The 18,406-nt window shown below is 33.4% G+C and overlaps 1 protein-coding gene across 4 annotated transcripts in view; it reads right to left on the bottom strand.

Annotated features, from left to right (window-relative positions):
- Positions 1-9,401: 9,401 nt before the first annotated feature.
- MINDY2 (MINDY lysine 48 deubiquitinase 2) overlaps positions 9,402-18,406 on the bottom strand; it is an 82,616-nt gene continuing 73,611 nt past the window's right edge. For 2 of the 4 annotated variants that reach the window (XM_082446619.1, XM_082446620.1), the window contains 3 exons: positions 17,202-17,375; positions 14,626-14,820; positions 9,402-13,357 (listed from right to left, as the gene is read on the bottom strand). In XM_082446619.1, the coding sequence (XP_082302745.1) occupies positions 13,229-13,357; positions 14,626-14,820; positions 17,202-17,375 (498 nt within the window). In that variant the 3' untranslated portion in view covers positions 9,402-13,228. The remainder of the gene's footprint in view (positions 13,358-14,625; positions 14,821-17,201; positions 17,376-18,406) is intronic. The other 2 variants (XR_014258781.1, XR_014258782.1) reach the window with 2 other exon arrangements.

Below are 18,406 nucleotides of genomic sequence, written 5' to 3'. Positions count from 1 at the left end.
GCTTAGTTGCTCCGCGGCACGTGGGATCTTCCCGGACCAGGGCTCAAACCCGTGTCCCCCTGCACTGGCAGGTGGATTCTTAACCACTGTGCCATCAGGGGAGTCCTCGTTTCAGCTTTATAGACACACATAGGGTCAAAGTGAAAGGATGGATGATGATATTCCAAGCAAATTGAAATGAAAAGAGGCGGGTTTAGTCATAGTTATATCAGACAAAAGAAGACTGCAAGTCATAAAGGGTAAGAAAAGACAAAGAAAGTAATTAAATAATGATAAAGGGGTCAATACATTAGGGAGATACAACAACTGTAAATATATACACTCCCAACACCCTAGCACTGAACTATATTAAGCAATTAATAACAGATTTAAGGGAGAAATAGACAACAATACAATAATTGTTAGGGACTTCAAAACCCCACTATCAGCAAGGGATACATTTTCCAGACAGAAAATCCACAAGGAAACATTGGAATTGAACCACATGTTAGAACAAATGAGCTTAATAGACAGAACATTCCACCAAACAGGAGCAGAATACATTTTTCTCAAGTGCACGTGGAACATTCTCCAGGAGAGGTCACACGATTAGCCACAAATCTTAGTAAATTTAAGGAGACTGAAGTCATACCAACTATCTTCTCTGAACACAATGGTAAAAAAAATAGAAATCAACAATAAGAGGAAAGTGAGAAGATGTACAAATATGTAGAAACTAAACAACACACTTCATTTGATCAAAGAAGAAAAAGGGAAGTTAAAAGTTATCTCAAAACAAATGAAAATGAAAACACAACATATCAAATATTGTGGGATGCAGCAAAAGCAGTTCTGAGAGGAAAAGTTATAGCAATAAACACATTTGTTAAGAAATTAGACAGATCTCAAATAATACAACTTTACACCTCAAGGAACTAGAAAAAGAAGAACAAATTAAGCTCAAAGTCAGCAGAAGGAAGGAAATAGTAAGGGTCAGAGGAGACATAAATGAAATAGAGACCATAAAAACAATAGAAAAATCAACAAAACTAAGAGCTGGTTCTTTGAAAAGGTAAACAAGATTGATGAACATTTAGCTAGGCTAAGAAGAAAAGAGATGACTCAAATAAAATTAGAAATGAAATGGTGAGAAATTGAAAATGTTTCTCTTAAGGTCAGGAATAAGGCAAAGATGCCCAGTCTCACCACACCTATTAAATATAGCTCTGGAAGTCCTAGCTAGAGCAATTAGTCAAGATAAAGAAATAAAAGGCATCCAAATCAGAAAGAAAGAAGTGAAACTGTCATTATTTGCTGATGATATGATCCTATATATAGAAAATCCCAAAGAACTGGTCAAAAAACTTGCAATTAGTCAACAATTTCAGTAAAGTGGCAGGATACAAAATCAACATACAGTGTAGCATTGGTGGTATAGTGGTGAGCATAGCTGCCTTCCAAAATCAACATACGAAATCACTGAAGTATCTGAAAAAGAAATGAAACCATCCCATTCACATAGCATCAAAAATAATAAAATACTGAGGAATAAATTTAACTAAGTAAATGAAAGATCTGTATAATGAAAACTACAAAACTTTACTGAAAGAAACTGAAGAATACACAAACAAATGGAATGATATCCCATACTTATGGACTGGAAGAATTAATATTGTTAAAATGGACATACTACCCAAAGCCATTCACAGATTCAATGCATTACCCATCAGTATGCCAAAGACATTCTTCACAGAAATAGACGAAACAATCCTAAATTTGTGTTGAACCATAAAAGACCCTGAATAGTCAAAGCAATCCAGAGACAAAAGAACAAAGCTGGACGTATTATACTTCCAGATTTCAAACTATACTTCAAAGCCATAGTAATCAAAACAGTATGGTACTGGCACAAAAATAGACACATTGACCAATGGAACAGAATAGAGAGTCCGGAATTAATCCTCAACATATACAATCAACTAATATTCAACAAGGGAGCCAAGAATACTCAAAGGGAAAGGACAGTCTCTTCCACAAATGGTGCTGGGAAAACTGGAAAAATGCATGCAGAAAAATGAAACTGGACCCCTATATTTCACGCCACTCACAAAAATTCACTCAAAATGAATTTTTTGAATTTTTAAAACCTGATACCATAAAACTCCTAGAAGAAAACATGTGGAAGAATCTCATTGATATTGATCTTGGCAATAATTTTGGGGGTATGATGCCAAAGCACAAACTAAAAGAGAAAAAAAATCAACAAATGGGACTACATCAAACTCAAAAGCTTCTGCACAGCAAAAGAAACAATTAACAAAATGAAAAGACAATGTAAAGAATGGGAGAAAATTTTTGCAAACCATGTATTGGATAAGGGGTTAATATCCAATATATACAAAGAACTTGGTCACTCAGTAACAAAACAACCAAACAATCCAAATAAAAAATGGGCTGAACTAGACATTTATCAAAGAGGACATCAAAATGGCCAACAGACACATGAAGAGGTGTTCAACATCACTAATCATCAGGGAAGTGCAAATCAAAACCACAATGAGATATCATCACACACCTGTTAGAATGGCTATCACCAACAAGACAAGAGACAACAGGTGCTTGTAAGGATGTGATGTAAAGGGTACCCTTATACATGGGAATGTAAACTGGTCCAACCAATATGGAAAACAATATGGAGGTTCCTAAAAAAATTAAGAATAGATCTACCATAGGATCCAGCAATTCTATTTTTGGGTATATACCCCCAAAAACGAAAACAGGATTCAGACGAAATATATGTACTCCCATGTTTATCGTGGCTTTATTCACAATAGCCAAGATATGGAAACGGCCCAAATACCCATCAACCGATAAATGGATAAAAAAGATATGTACATATTAACAACAGAATATAACTCAGCCATGAGAAAGGAAGATATTCTCTCATTTGCAATAACATGGATGGACCTTGAGCAAATTATGCTGAGATAAGTCAGACAGAGAAAGATAAGAACTGTACAATATCACTTACATGTGGAATCTAAAAAAGTTAAAACTGTAAAAAACAGTAAAATGGTGGTTACTAGGGGATGGTGATGGGTAGGGAATAAGAGTGATGGTGCTTGGGCTTCCCTGGTGGCGCAGTGGTTGAGAATCTGCCTGCCAATGCAGGGGACACAGGTTCGAGCCCTGGTCTGGGAGTATCCCACATGCCGCGGAGCAACTAGGCCCGTGAGCCACAAGTACTGAGACTGCGCGTCTGGAGCCTGTGCTCCGCAACAAGAGAGGCCGCGATAGTGAGAGGCCCGCACACCATGATGAAGAGTAGCCCCTGCTTGCTGCAACTAGAGAAAGCCCTCACACAGAAATGAAGACCCAACACAGCCAAAATAAATCAATTAATTAATTAATTAATTAAAAAAAAAAGAGTGATGGTACTTAATGGTATAAACTTGTAACAAGTAGCAAATAAGCCATAGAGATCTAATGCACAGTGTAATATAGACAATAATATTGTACTATAATTAGGTAATATAAGCGTATTAGGAGCAATCATACTAAATATATAAATGTATCAAAGTAACATGCTGTGCACCTTAAACTTACACAGTGTTACACATCAAATTTATTCAATTAAAAAGAAAAAGAAAAAGAAAAAGAAAAAGAAAAATTAACTTGAAATGGATCATAGACCTAACTGTAAGGACTAAAACCACGACACATCTAGAAGAGGAGCAAATCTTTAGTGATCCCAGGCTTCAAATTTTGATTGGATACCAGAAATGTAGATGAAAAATATCAGAAATACAAGAAGTGGTTTAAAAAGGAAGGAGGTCATTGGAACATATTAGGTATGCAAATTTGTGAATGCTTCCATAATTGTGAAGTAAAGAGAATGGACTATAGAGTATTAGACAGGTTCAGTTTTTTTTTTTTTTTTTTCCAACAGGTTCAGTTTTAAATTTCAAGTTTCCACTAGCACTGACTTTTTGCAAGTTGCTTAATCTTTCAAGTTTCTGTTTCCTTAACTGTGATAGTATCAATCTCTTAAAATTGTTGTGAGGATTAAGTAAGAATAAGAATGTAAACAGTTCAATGTCTGAAAGATGATAATATTCCAATAAATAGGGAGTACTGCTGATACAATACTTACTAGTAACAAGTTAGTTCCATATTTTAAGGACTAGGACATTCAGTGGAACGCCAGGGTTCAGAGGCTACTATATTTTATTTAAAGTATCACCACTTCTTTATAGTGATTTATTTAGTAAAGTTGGCAGCCCAAAGAAAAGTCCTCAAAAGGATGAAGAATCCTTTAAATGCTGTCACCTTTTGCCTGAGTTGATTGAAGGGTAGCAGAATATGCCACCCCAAAATATGCCTCTTTGCATTAAGAATTATTTGGAGAAATAGCAGATACAGAAGAAGCTCTGGAAACAAAGTTGCTTTTTTGTAATGGAAATTTATACTTATAAAGGAAATCTTCCTTTACCAGAAAGAGGAGGACTAAATCACAAGAGAATCTAATCAATGGAGAAGGCACCAATTTAAAGACTTTAATGTGCATAACAAACCTTGCTCTTGTTTACTGTACTTTTCATGGTTACTTCTGCATAACTGGTCTCCCACACACACTTTCTTTTGTCTTTAACTGAAATGGTATTTAAGCCAGAATTCTAAGCTACCTCTGTGAGTTACTAATTTTTCCCTATCTCCCATGTAAACATATTATAAATTTGTTTTTCTCTTATTAATCTGTCTTCTGTACAAGGCCCCAGCCAAGAACTTAGAAGGGTAGTAGAAGGAAAATTATTCTTTACTCCCCTACATGACCCTGACATTGTTGAAGGTGCTGACTTCAGCCTGGCTGACTTTCTTGGTCCTATGCTCTTGACTTCTACTGCACTTAATTTTAAAATTTAATGCCATAGCTTTAAATATAGATCATTGACTGTCCAAATATGGTCCTTCCCATTAAGTCTAACTTCCTGAATCTTCCTTGATAAATGAGTAAACTAATGAATCTCCAAGGAGAACATGTCACAATTTCCAAAGTCTTATCTGGAATTTATGATTATATTATTTTATGTATTCTGAAGTTTTGTTTGTTCCATGTTTTTCACTCTGGGCCATTCTGAGTCCAGGTTGATCTCAGTTCTTATGGTAGGATCAGCATTATAATTGGGAGAGAATCAAAAAATGTTTACTTTTATAAGGATTAAGGGGCCTTCCTAATTTAAAGGGGTGTTTTTTCACATTTAAAGTTCTTGGCTGGTAAGAAAAAAAGTTATCCCTAGTCTGTTATCCACAATCTGTTATAAATTATTGAGTGTTTATTATGTATTTGACAATTTAAGTACATTAATCTTTATCACAATTTTAAGAGAGAGAAATTGTTCTGTTTTACAGTTGAGAAAAGAGGCTGTGCAGAACTGACTGGCTTTAAGACTAGTGAGTACAAAGGAGGCTAATAGGCCTGATTTTGAAGATTTCTGCAGGGTTTGAAACAGATGTGTCTTAAAAAGTCAAGAGTCAGAATTTGAACACAGACCTGACCTAGATTTATCTGTCCCCTTCCAGATATATTTGTGAACACAGTCTCTGGAGTCAGATTGCTTGGCTTCAAATCTCAGCTCCAACAAATTAATAGGTATGTACTTCATAGGATAATATAAAGTGAGGAAAGAGACCCTGTAAAAAGGGTATGAAATGGGGAAAGAAGAAGGCTGCTTACTTTAGTTTTGTTGAGGCTGCTGTTCCCCAAGCAGCCTAGGAGGATACAGGATGATACCCACGGAAAATCAGGGGAGTCAGGGGGTAGGCGGAAACAGATTAAGGATTTTGGTTCCTTCTATCTATATAACTTCTGTGCTAAAGGGGAAAACTGATTAAATAACTCAGCTTACTTATCTTACTTATTTAAAGGACAGGCAAGCAATAACTTACCACATAACACAGGTATTTAAAAAAATTCCTCTAAGTAGATATTAGGTTCGTTTAAAGTGCCAATGATCATGTAATATTGCCAAGAAAATCAAGATGAATAAAACATGATCCCTGTTCTTAAAAGGCTCATAGTCTAGCTTAAGTGCTATAAATGAGGAGAAGTCGTCAAAACACTGTGTGGAATGATTATTCTGCCTAGAAGGCTGGGGAGTCTAAGAAAGCTTTCACAGGGACTTACCTGGTGGTCCAGTGGGTAGGACTCTGCACTCCCAATGCAGGGGGTCCAGGTTCGATCCCTGGTCGGGGAACTAGATCCCACTTGCACGCCGCAACTAAGCAGTCCGCATGCCACAACTAAGAGTTGGATGCTGCAAAAAAGAAGTCCACATGCTGCAACTAAGACCTGGTGCAGCTTAAATAAATAAATAATTAATTTAAAAGGAAAGAAAGAGAGCTTTCACAGAGAAATGCCAGACATCGGCTGACAAAAACTTTGTTGGACAAAAAACTTTATATTAGGATTGGCATGGTGTAAAGAGAAAATATTCCCTCCTCAGTTCTTGCTAACTTAGTCCTCCAAGAGAATAGAAGTATCAGATATAACAAATCTACCATTGGGATCAGGTAGTTAACTATTGTATAATTTAGAGTTAATTGTTTCTTTGTTCACTGTCTCTTGAGGGAAAAGCACTGTCTTTATCAAGAGTTGGTCCAAGTATGTTAAGAGTTAATCCTAAGTAAATGTGAATTAATGTCAATTCCCCATTTCCCCACTCTTAACATTTGTAAGAAGTAGCTTAATGAGATTAATATATATAGCAGAAAGACTTTTTGGTCTAAATATCAAAGTTTATTGAAATAAAATATAATCTATAATAAAAAATACTAAGGGTGTTACCACTGGTTACAGATTTAAGTATATTAACAAAAATCCAACATTTTAATCCAAGAATGACGCTATCCTTGTGGTACAATAACAAACATGAAATTAAACGTTGAATAATACTGAATAATTCTTTCAGAAATATTTTATATTTTCCCATCTGTGTTCAATATGCCTTTTTTAGGAGTATCCTCCAAAAATGAAACTTCTGAAACTTAAGACTTACTTTTTAAAATCAAATAGTTTTAGCATAATTAGCATATAAAACAATAACTTTCTTTCATAGAAATTCAGTTCAACCCTAAGCTGGGTAGATGCTTTTAGGTATCTTTATTCAAAAAATGTATTTCAATGCTCTTTTCTATCAGTCTCTAGGGTTGCTATTATTCTACAACTAGAATTAAAGCTGGTCATAAAGCAAAACAGATGAATTATTTCAGAAGTAGAAAGGGCATTAAGATAGTAAAGGAAAGGAGGAGAAAAAAAAATAGGCACTCGTACACAATCTATATATTTAAACTCTTTGAGAACTCTATTTCAATTGGCCATTCTTGGCCTGGCATAGAGATCTATCATAGCAACCTCCTGACCCAAATAGCTGGGCAATAAAGTGGAAGAAGAAAATTTGTTTTTTCTTGTTGTATTTCAAGATCACTTTCTCTGCAGTCATTATACCATTTCACTTGCTACTCCTCCAAATATGTGCCACAAGCCAATTATTCTGCACAATTCAAGGCAAAAAGACTCACATGCACTAACTTTAGGAAATGACTTTCAGGGGACCTCTGAAGTTTCACAAGTGAAGATTATCCCTTTTGCTGATTGTTGGGTAGCAATCATACATCAATCTCTGATCATATTGTCCTACTTGTGATATGTGGATGTGTGAAAACAATAGTTGTCATTTTACTGAGAAGATAGCATTTTAACAAAAACTACTGGAAGCTTTTCAAATCCTCATCTATATACCCTGGAAAAAAATGGTTATTTCATACAACCACGATGTAAAAAACAACAAAAACTGACAAAATTGAGAGACACACAGGACAGATTAAATGCCAATCTTAGTCTTAAAACACATTTCATTAGTTAGAACTGCTCTGCAGGGTATTTCAGTTATAATGCTCATTTGGACAGGTCACTGATTTGGGAATTTAAATAGGTATTTCACTTTCCTGAATTCCTATTAAAGCTGTGACTACTAGAGCCAAATAAGCCAGGATCACCTTCAGAAGAATTTTGCTTTGTCCACCCTCTAATCTAGGAGGCACCCCTGCCTCTCAAGATAGGATATTACAGTTAGGATAGATATAAGGTTTGTAAAGTTAATGGTGACAAATTATTAAGTGATTTGAAGGAATTCTTAGAATTAATATCAGATGAAGTAGAGATATTATAGAATAATACTACAACTTTTTGTTCTTTAAATCTACTGTGGTTTAAAGCTTAGGTTTTATGTTTCTTCCATGGTATTTCAACACCTTATCTGGGATAGTACCATGCCCTAAAAAAAATATATTATAAGCAGACAAATATAAATCTCGTCCTTTCTCAGCTCAACAGGATAAAGCTAAACTTGAGGCAATAGCTGAAGACTTTTACCCTGTTTTTTGAGTTGAATTTATTTGAGATCAGAAAAGTGAAATTAGAAACTAGAATCCTTCATGTAAAAATATATATGTGTATCGCAATTAATTAAACTCTAATTTCTAATGGCAGAAACAATGGGATTAAGTAAGACATGCATGAGTTAAAATTTAGACAGATCTTCAGAATCAGTTAAACTTATCAGGGTCCTGCAATTTGTCCCTTAGCCTGCATTATCTCTATATTGCAGTATACTTTGTTCAAGAAGCCTTCAATTATAATTTTAGTTTTAAAGTGTCACTAGAGAAGAGTAACCACAATTTTTTATGTTTTCCCAAGAGCTTTAGAAGTGTTGGACATCAGCAAAAAAAGGACACTCAATTACTACAGGACCTAAGAACTCTGGTTCTGGTTAGTTATTTTACTATTTTTGGTCACTTTCTAAAAGAAATTTAACTGTATATTATCAAATAACATTTTACACTTAAAAAACAGAAATAATTTAAATAGCCCTAAAAAGGACAGTACTTAAGAGATCTAAATGAATTCCATCCATGCAAAAATGTTTACATATATGTATTAGTAACCCAATCCCATTGTACTTTGTTCCATGAAGAGGCAAAGAGAATCTAAATATTTAGAAATATGAAAGATATCAAAAAAAAATAGATTTTTAATGCTTTTATACTCCCAAAATACTCTTGGTTTTGATCCTATAGCCCACAGACCACAAAAGCAACTGTAAAATACTACATTTGAGGAAGAGGGAATTCCCTGGCAGGGGGCACGGGTTCGATCCCTGGACAGGGAACTAAGATCCCACATGCTGTGCAGCACAGCAAAAAAAAAAAAAAAAAAAAAAAAATTGGGGGAAGAGATGATGCCATGCTCAAAGACAAGATAATTCTACAAACTTTGACAGCATTAAAAAAACAAAAAACAAAAAACTGGCTTTAGAAATATTGTCATTGGGGGAAAAAATCTACACATTCAAGAACAAAAGATGTAATACTTATGATTATTTCAATAATACCCTGTGCTTATACTATGTCCTTTATTCCAAGGTGCAAAGCACTAAAAATGAGCATCCTTTAGATATTTAGAGTAAATTGAGGCATGGTAAATTTGCCGAAGGCAAGATAAAAGCCAGGTTTTTAGACAAAATGATTCAGAATTTCACATTTCCCATACCTTAAAATACAAATTATATGCCATCTTTAATGCCTCCATCTTATTTTATCAAACATTAGTAAATGTATTATTATAGTTTAAGTTGTATGCCCAAATATTCTGTGATAGGTAAAAGCCATAAGCTTTCCATCATGTTTTACAATAACTCCATTGAATAGGAAAGTTAAGTGAAATACAATCAATTTGCTTTTTGCTTTTTTTAAAAAAAATTTTAAATAAATGAGATTGTTTTAGGACAGTTCTAGAAATTCTTGCCTTGATTTTTCTCCAGCAGAATTTTACAAATATCTGCTTTATATGCCAACATTAATATGATAGTTCTTTCCTTAAATATATATTTTACTTCTAGTCCTCTTTCCTCTCAAGATCTTCTGTCTCTTAGTGAACTGAGTTGGTGATTCATTAAAAACAAAGTGTTAAGGTTTTGTGAAAGTACAAAATGGTTAATGTTGGGTTCAGTCAACTAATCTCTGACAGTAACTTGCTTAATTAAGCTGAGATCAAGAAGTATGAGGAAGAATTCAAAACATAAGTAGTCAAATACTAGAAATTTTAGACAAAAAATATATACATATATTCCAAAGACTAATCCTAACCTTAAATCTATGTCTCATTCAACTACTAACTTCACATCTTGAAACATGAAATAAGTTACTTTACCTATGCACATTGAAACAGCATATTATAGGAAGCAGCTAATTCCAATTTTAGCTGCCTCAAACAGCTTGGTGATGATGATTCTTAAATCTGAGACTCCTTTGAGAATCTCTTAGAAGTCATGGATCCTTGCTTCAGAAACACACTCACACACACACACACACACACACACACACACGATGCATTTTTTAGTGTTGATAACAAATTATAAATCACAGCGTTGTTGAGTCAATGGGATTAACATGAAGAAAATTTTCATACTGTTAACAAAGACTGGTCACTAACCTTAAGGAAAAGTCTTTGAAGTATCAGACAGTTCAATGACCATATCCATTCATTCATCTGCTTCTTTTGCTAGCTCTGGTTGCAAAAGAGGTGACTGGTTGATGCAAATGTGTCTCTAATCTAGCCTATAAATCTTAAAAACAAAAATGTTTAAGTTCTAATTTCTACTAGCAGTGCACATGTAACAGTTTTCAAGCATTACAAAATACTGTGAAGGAAAGACTTTAATATACCACTATCAAATTCCAGTGTACCTAAACCAACAATGAAATGTCTGAATATGTAATTTGTTGACTTGAGCAAAATAAAGACATAATAGCTCTAAATTCTTTATAACTTTCAAGGATGGGAAAACGGTATCTCTCAGAAGTTTTTTTTTTTTTTTTTTAAATAGAATGGAACATTTAATTTTCCCCCCACAGTATTCAAAGTAAACATTTTATCATTATTACTCTTGGTATATCAAACTGAATTCCAGGAATGTAAGAAAGCCTGACTGGGAAATATTACATAGAAAAAGGTTGAATTAACAAACACATTACATTTCTTAGTTATTTCTTATAAGTATACACTGACATTTACTTATCTGATAGCAGCACTGCTGGTTTTGACTGAATTTTTTTTTTTCTTCTAATGGGACTGCAGAATGGCAGTGTTATCTTTGGAACAAATTAAGACAGTAACAATTAACAGAAGAATACCTTCTACACATATATTTTTCAAGGGCAATAAATAGTTAAGTATATAATTATGGAAAAATATGCCTCAAATATGTTTTTTAAAATTTCTCAGGATTTATTCTTTTGCTTCTTAATAAAATATAATGCACTGTCACTACTATCTGTTCTGGGAAAACCAAACCCTGAGGTTTGAGTTTCCTCCTTTAACCAACAGAGTGATATCAAGAATAAACTTGGCCTAAAAATCAACTTGTTTGAGCCAATAGAGAATTCTGTAGTACATTTGATTACTTTAGCAATATACACATATTCTGGGTTATTATCAAGAGACTCACCAAATATTTTGTATGAAAGTTTTATACCCCAAACAGGTTCTCTGATGACTTATCATGCTAGCATATGAAATTTGAAGGAATAACAAATGGTATAACATAAACAGACATGCAGTATAGAAGGATGTAAAAGATACAGCTTGACCCTGGATATTTCCCTTAGAATAATTTCTTCCATAAATAAGACTTTACTTTTTACATATAGATTTATCTTATATCTGGTCCTGGATCACGGAGAATGTTAAGGACATAGCTTAAGAAATCAAGACCACATTTTTTTTGTAGTCTTTTGTCACCCCAGACCACAAAAAGCATTCTCCAAGTGGATGCTCAGGTTAGATTAAGATGCTCTTGAACAAACAAATTTACTGAGGCTTAGAATGTAAATCACGTAACTACTTGCAGCAGCAATAGTCTTTTCAAAAATGACTAAAACAAACTTTTAAATATAAAGCATATAAAAAGGACTATTAAGGATAGTTTTCCAAACTATAGAAATACAGGAAAATATGTGTTGCCTCATAATAAAGTTCAATAAATATTCTTTCTGAATCCTAGAAACACTGTAAGATGTTATAGGTTTATTTGGTTCTCATAAGTTAGAATAATCTGATTGCTTCTACATAAATTCCTCCAAATTCTTATCCTCAAACAGATTTTTACTAATGCTTTTCCACTAGACTCAGAGATTATCTAACATCCTTTCAAAAATGTGCTTTTTTGTTGGTTTTAATAAGTATACTTAATTTTCTAGAAAATAAACATGATTTAAAATTTAAGGTTCAAGGTAATTCTAGAAAAAGATAGACACTGAACTACCTCCTTTTCTATTTCTACATCTCCATATTTACAAGGCCTAGCATCCACATGGTTTCCTCTTTATACTCACTTATCACACTATCAATAAATAGTAACTGTGGTCCAAGTAACCTATATTAAAGATTTCAAAATTCCTCAAATTTTATAACACTACAAAGTTATTAAGATTTGATTTTGATGAGTATTGGTGTTATGTAATTTTTTTTTATTGGAAAAGAAATACAAATCTTTTTTTTTCTATCTAAATTAAATCCAAGCTCCATTATCAGTTCTCAAGATATATCTAAAATGTACATTCCTAAAGAAAGGTAAAGCTGTTCAAGGGCTGAACTAGTCCAATATACAATTGAGGGTTATTTATTCTTGTTATTTTTATCTTTTCTTTTTCTTTTTAAATCTATATTAAACCCCTGGTTTCTCATGGATTAGATCATAATTTAACATTGTAAAAATTAATTTCAGAAATTATTGTGCTAATATTTAGATTTGAGGAAGGAATCAGACAAAATCAATTACCTCTATTCATTGTTAGAACAGAAGATGAAATAGCTTACTAACTGATATGAGTTATGAATGTCACTATGACACAAATTTGCTGTGATTTGCTTATTTGGCTACAAGTGCATTATTTTTCATGAATGACAACACACAGCATTTTCAACTTGTAACATGAAACTCCAGCTCATAAAGAGTGTACTGTGTGACTTGAAAAAGTCTGATTGTAACTAAGTAACAACCTTTCCCCTGAAAAACATGAACAAAATCCATTGGGAAATCAGGCACAGACGGTATTTATCGGTTTTTCTTCCTTTCCTCCTATGGTTTTGTTTCTGAAGACATACAGATGGTTCCAACAAGATCCACACTTGTTACAAAATGACACAGCTATTTTTTTCCTTTTCTTTTTCTTTATCTTTTTCTCGAGGTTCCTTTCGTTTACGTTCACTATTCCCAGATTGTCTGCCACTCGATGGAGAGGCTTGTGCTGGCTGGCTTTGCTTTAAGAAAAATAAACAGGAAAAAATTACCACAATTTGTCCAAGATGCTTAAGCATAGTTATCTAGAAAGAAAAACTACGGGAGTGAAAGGAATTATTAATGGAAAAAGGCTATTGGTGTATAGACTTGTTATGTGATATGGTATCTGAATAACTGCCTCTATCATTCAGAATAGATATAATTAATGTATCCATTATTCTAAGTAAATGGAACTTCAAACAATAAATAACATATAGCATTATACTGCCTGAAGACTCAAATTCAAGATAACTTATGTTAAAGTTCAGGAAATGTTAAAGAAAGTGACACCTTTTGGCAAGCTACAATAGTTCTCCAAGATCTCGTTAAATACTATAATAAACAGATTTTAAAAGCAGGGAAAAAAAACCCTGAGGACTCAGAGTGTGAAATGTGTATTCTGTGAAATGAGAGAACTTTTTTAGTGAAAAGCTAATCACAACATGGTAGGTTTTAAATTTTAAGCTTGGAGTAGTCAATATTTCTAGAAATAGAAATGTTATACCTATTTAAATAGAGACCTCTATATTTAAAGTTTCATCAGAACTTAAAGGGCATCAAGTTTTCTTGAATACCCAAATCAAAGGAATAGTTCTAGCATGGTACAAACATAAAAGAAGGGAAATATTTTTTTCACTTAATGAAATGAGATTTAAGAAATAGAAACCCCCTTACATTTTCAGTGCTTAAAACATTTTAGCTGGGGAAAGTGGAAAGGTGCTAACCTTTGTTGAATACTTAGCACATGTCAAACATTGGATTAAATGCTAACATTATTTATTCTTAACCACAAACCTAAGGGTTAAGTATTATCTTCTTTTTTCCAGATAGGGAAAATGAAGCTAAGAGACGTAGAGGACTTTGTCCATGTTGCACCTAGTAAGGGGAGACAGAAGCAGAAAATGCAAATCCACATTTATCTGGCTCCAAAGTCTACATTCTTTCCAGCAGTACCTCATGCTGCCTTCTAAGTGAGAGGAAAGATTTGTTCAAATTGGTTTATATTGTTTGAAGCTATTAAGAACTTAATAAATTTGGAAAATCTTCCCATCAGAACCTCAGAAAAAGTAAATTTAACTAAATTAGAAATATATTAAGATAATCACAAACTTAGGACAACGTCATAAAATCCATGGATGCTAAAAATGCTAACAGAGTCAATACCTAACTTAAAAGTTTTTATCTCAGCACAAATTTCTTTATTGCTAAAGTGATCATTTTATTTAAGAATCAGAACACTAGTTTTTACCTGGGCCTGTGTAGAAGCAGAAGCAGCAGCTGCTGCTGCTTGTTCCTGTTCCTGGTAATATTGAGAAGCTCGTCTATCTTCTTCTTCTTGGAGTTTCTTTGCTAGTTCCAAATCACTGATTCCTTCAGGTATTTGTTCCCAATTGATCTCTTGGCTCTGCTGTTCTTGTTGTAGAGATAATGCCATAAGATAGTCCTAAGAAATTAAATGATAACCATTTTTAGCTATGAGATTTTATCCAAGAACTAACGTGTGTGAATATAGGGGTTATATCTACAAACCTATGAGAGTGGCTTTTAAAAAACATACCAGAGGGTAAATGTAAAAATAGAAGTTTTCTGTTTATTTCTGTTTGGGAGGTATGAAATTATTTCAGTGATTTAGCCATTGTTATAAATATTTTAAATATTCATTTGGAATTCTTTCTAGAAGCAGTATATAAGGCATTCAGAAAAGCTTAAAAAAAAACCCCCACATGTCTGTAGAAAATTGTTACAAAGGAAAAAAGCATAAATAAGAAAGTTAAGATTACCATAATATCATTACACAGAGCCAACTACTGTTAACAATATATAATTGTTATATATTAATCATTTTTTTCTATATTCACATACAAACACAAACACATCGCCCATCTCCCAACCCCTGAAACTATCATAATCTGCTTTCTTTTCCATTTAATGCCATAAAAGTCTTCTGTTTAAAAAAAAGTCATAAGAACTTCCCAAGATTATTTATTAAATATTCTTCCAAAAGATGATTTTTAAAGCCAACATAGCTGTCCATCATACAATCATATTCAGTTACTTAACTATGCCCTTCTCCTCCTACACACACACCCAGATTATTTCCTATGAGAGAAAGTGATGCATCTTTGGTCAAAAGTTATATTATCTAACATAACATCCACTTTTATTAAGAATTAGTGCTGAATGAAACTTGACTACTCTTGTGCACCTCCCCCAATCTACCCTCAAAATAAGAGAATTTTAAATAACCACAGAGGATATGTAAAAGGTTGTTGCCTGTGAAGACCTTGTACTATCTAGCATGATTATCTTACTGACATCAAGAATTTGTCCTTCAAATTTTTCTCCTCAATTCTTCAAACTCTGCTCTTTGCCAAGTCCCTTCCTTGCTACTTTTAAAGACAATATCATAAATATATTCTCAACACCTTACGACTAGATTACTGTGGCAATCTATTGCTTTACTTCATTCCTGTGCCACTATTTTTTACATACAGTGGTTAGAAAAATCCTGTATATTTCTCTTAAGTAAAACTTAAAAAACCATGCCCCTGTATATCTTCTGAAGGAAAATGAGTATGTTGATTATTATGGCTGTTTGTCAAAGGAGAGCCAAGAGTCCTAGAAAGATCAGCATTTGTTTGGATCGAGTATGCTTTTGTCCATTCATAGCTTGCTATTCAAATTACCATTATAGAACTTAACATATAACATTAGTTGGTCAAATACCTGCCCCCCCAACTAGACTGCAGAATCTTTGAGGACAGGACTGAATGATTTATCTTTGTGTCCCCAGGACGTAGTTATAGTGCTCAATACAACTGCTCAATGAATAATGGTTAAATGAACACAGTATGCACTTAAATTGTTATCAGTGAAAAAAAAAAAAATTGTTATCAGCGAAACATGTGCCAACTGTTTAACATAAACATATTTCTGCCTCAGTTGAGGAAAATGTCACATCACTGTTATACTTCTAGTAATAAACACACTTGTGGCTCTAAGCCTACCAACCAATAGCAGGCAAAAATCTCATCTGTCTCAGTTCTAAATAAGAATTCTGCTCAGTAGTGCAGCTCCTGCTGTAAGTGTCTGTTCCTCCTTACCTTGGACTCTAAGGCTTAGAACACCCACCTACTATTTATCCAGTGTATGCTATCTTCAAGACTCTTTCTTTTCTACTTTTTCTGACTAACCAAAATAGACCTCAAATATGTACTTGTCTCTTCATCTCTACCACCAAGGCTAAGCCATCATCACCTCTTGCTTGGACTGCTAGTCTGCTTACAACCATGTCCTTCCTATGCATTTGCCACATAGCAGGTTTTTAAAAAGGTATAATAGTGCTCACTTCGGCAGCATAAATACTAAAATTGGAACGATACAGAGAAGATTAGCACGGCTCCTATGCAAGGATGACACGCAAATTTGTGAAGCATTCCATATTTTTTTACAGAAGTAGAAATATACTGTTATACACATGAAACATATAATGTTATAAACTAATGTTACCTCAATTTTAAAAAAGGTAAAGTAGATCATGTCACTTCCATGTTTAATACTTGGCATACCTTCCCTACTACAATTAGAATAAAATTTAAACTTTTTACCATGACCTTCACAGTTCAATATAATCTGGCCTTCTGAACCAAAGTGTACAATTAATGTACATGTAGAATAATAACTTACCTATTTAGGAATTGTCAGGAAAATTTCACAAGTATATTAATGAACAAATCTTTAGTTCAAAAATTTGGATGACTAAATTCACATTTGAAAGGAATGAGCACTTTAAACAATATGATGAAGATAAAACAACAAATTTACCTGATCTATCTGATCTTGTTGTCCTCTGTATACAGTTTCAGGATCAGAAGGAGGTCGCAGATGAAATTCTGAGTCACAGAAATTTCCATCGCCATCAACATTGTGTAGGCTTTCCCAAACAACTTTTTCTTCAGTGAGAAACCCCTGGTCTGTTACCAACAAATACAGTAGACCCTTAATAAGACATAAGAAAAAGGACTGTTAAATTGATCAAAGCTAGTTAATATTTAAGAGAAATTGTATAATATTTTTAAAACATATAATTATTCCTACTGGTTAGATCTGCACAACATACTAAATAGTTGACCAAGTAGATATCTTATTTGCTCACTGAATTATATCTACTTGGCTTTGAATATAGTTTATAAAAGGTACACTACAGTATGATGAGAAATAGGAGTTCTTGGCATGTTCAACTAATTCATAACTTATAAATAGCCCTTGGGGTTTTTTAATCTCATTTCACAAAATAGAAAAATACTATACAAGTTCCTAAAAAATACATCAGATAACAAATAAGACACAGTCACAATAAAATTATATCGCCTGTTTTTAAAAAAAATTAAGCACATATGACTAATCCATTTCATATCAATTTTTCCTTCTCTGCACCATTAGCTGCTCTTAATTTGTACACCAACAACAGTACTTTGTACTTTTTCTATAGTAGCATTAAATCACACTGTACAATGATTATGTTTTCCTCCTCGTTCCCCAGACTATATTTTTTAATCTATCTCTGGACCTACTGTAGGCTGTATCATAAAGTTGGAGCCTAACATTTATTGAATTAATCAATGAAGTCATAATGTATTTACAGTCATTACCATAGAATTTAGCATTGATCTCTAATTGCTCATATGCATTAGTTTTAACTCCAATCATATGTAAAGTGTCCCTAGTATACCATATAACGTTTGTAAGCCATTTTTATTTCAGATTTGCCAAGGACAAGACTTTCATTTACTTGTTCAGAGTTCCCACTGGTTAATATAGTGTTTATTATTGCACAAGAATCATACTTTTCAAGTTCTCACTTATACACAATCTTAATAATAATAAGAAATTCCTTTAAAGAATTTGGTGGTGAGGGTAGAGAATTACTGAATAAATTCTGAAGCTTTAAAACAAACTAAGTAGTTGTTATTTTTGAACATTTACTATGTGTCCAGCACTATGGGACACAGCTCCTCCTAAAGTACAAA

Source organism: Balaenoptera physalus, assembly GCF_965194825.1.
Source record: "Balaenoptera physalus genome assembly, chromosome: 2".
NCBI lineage: Eukaryota > Metazoa > Chordata > Mammalia > Artiodactyla > Balaenopteridae > Balaenoptera > Balaenoptera physalus.
Note: the sequence above shows the minus strand (reverse complement) of the source record. Positions and strands in the feature narration are given on the sequence as shown.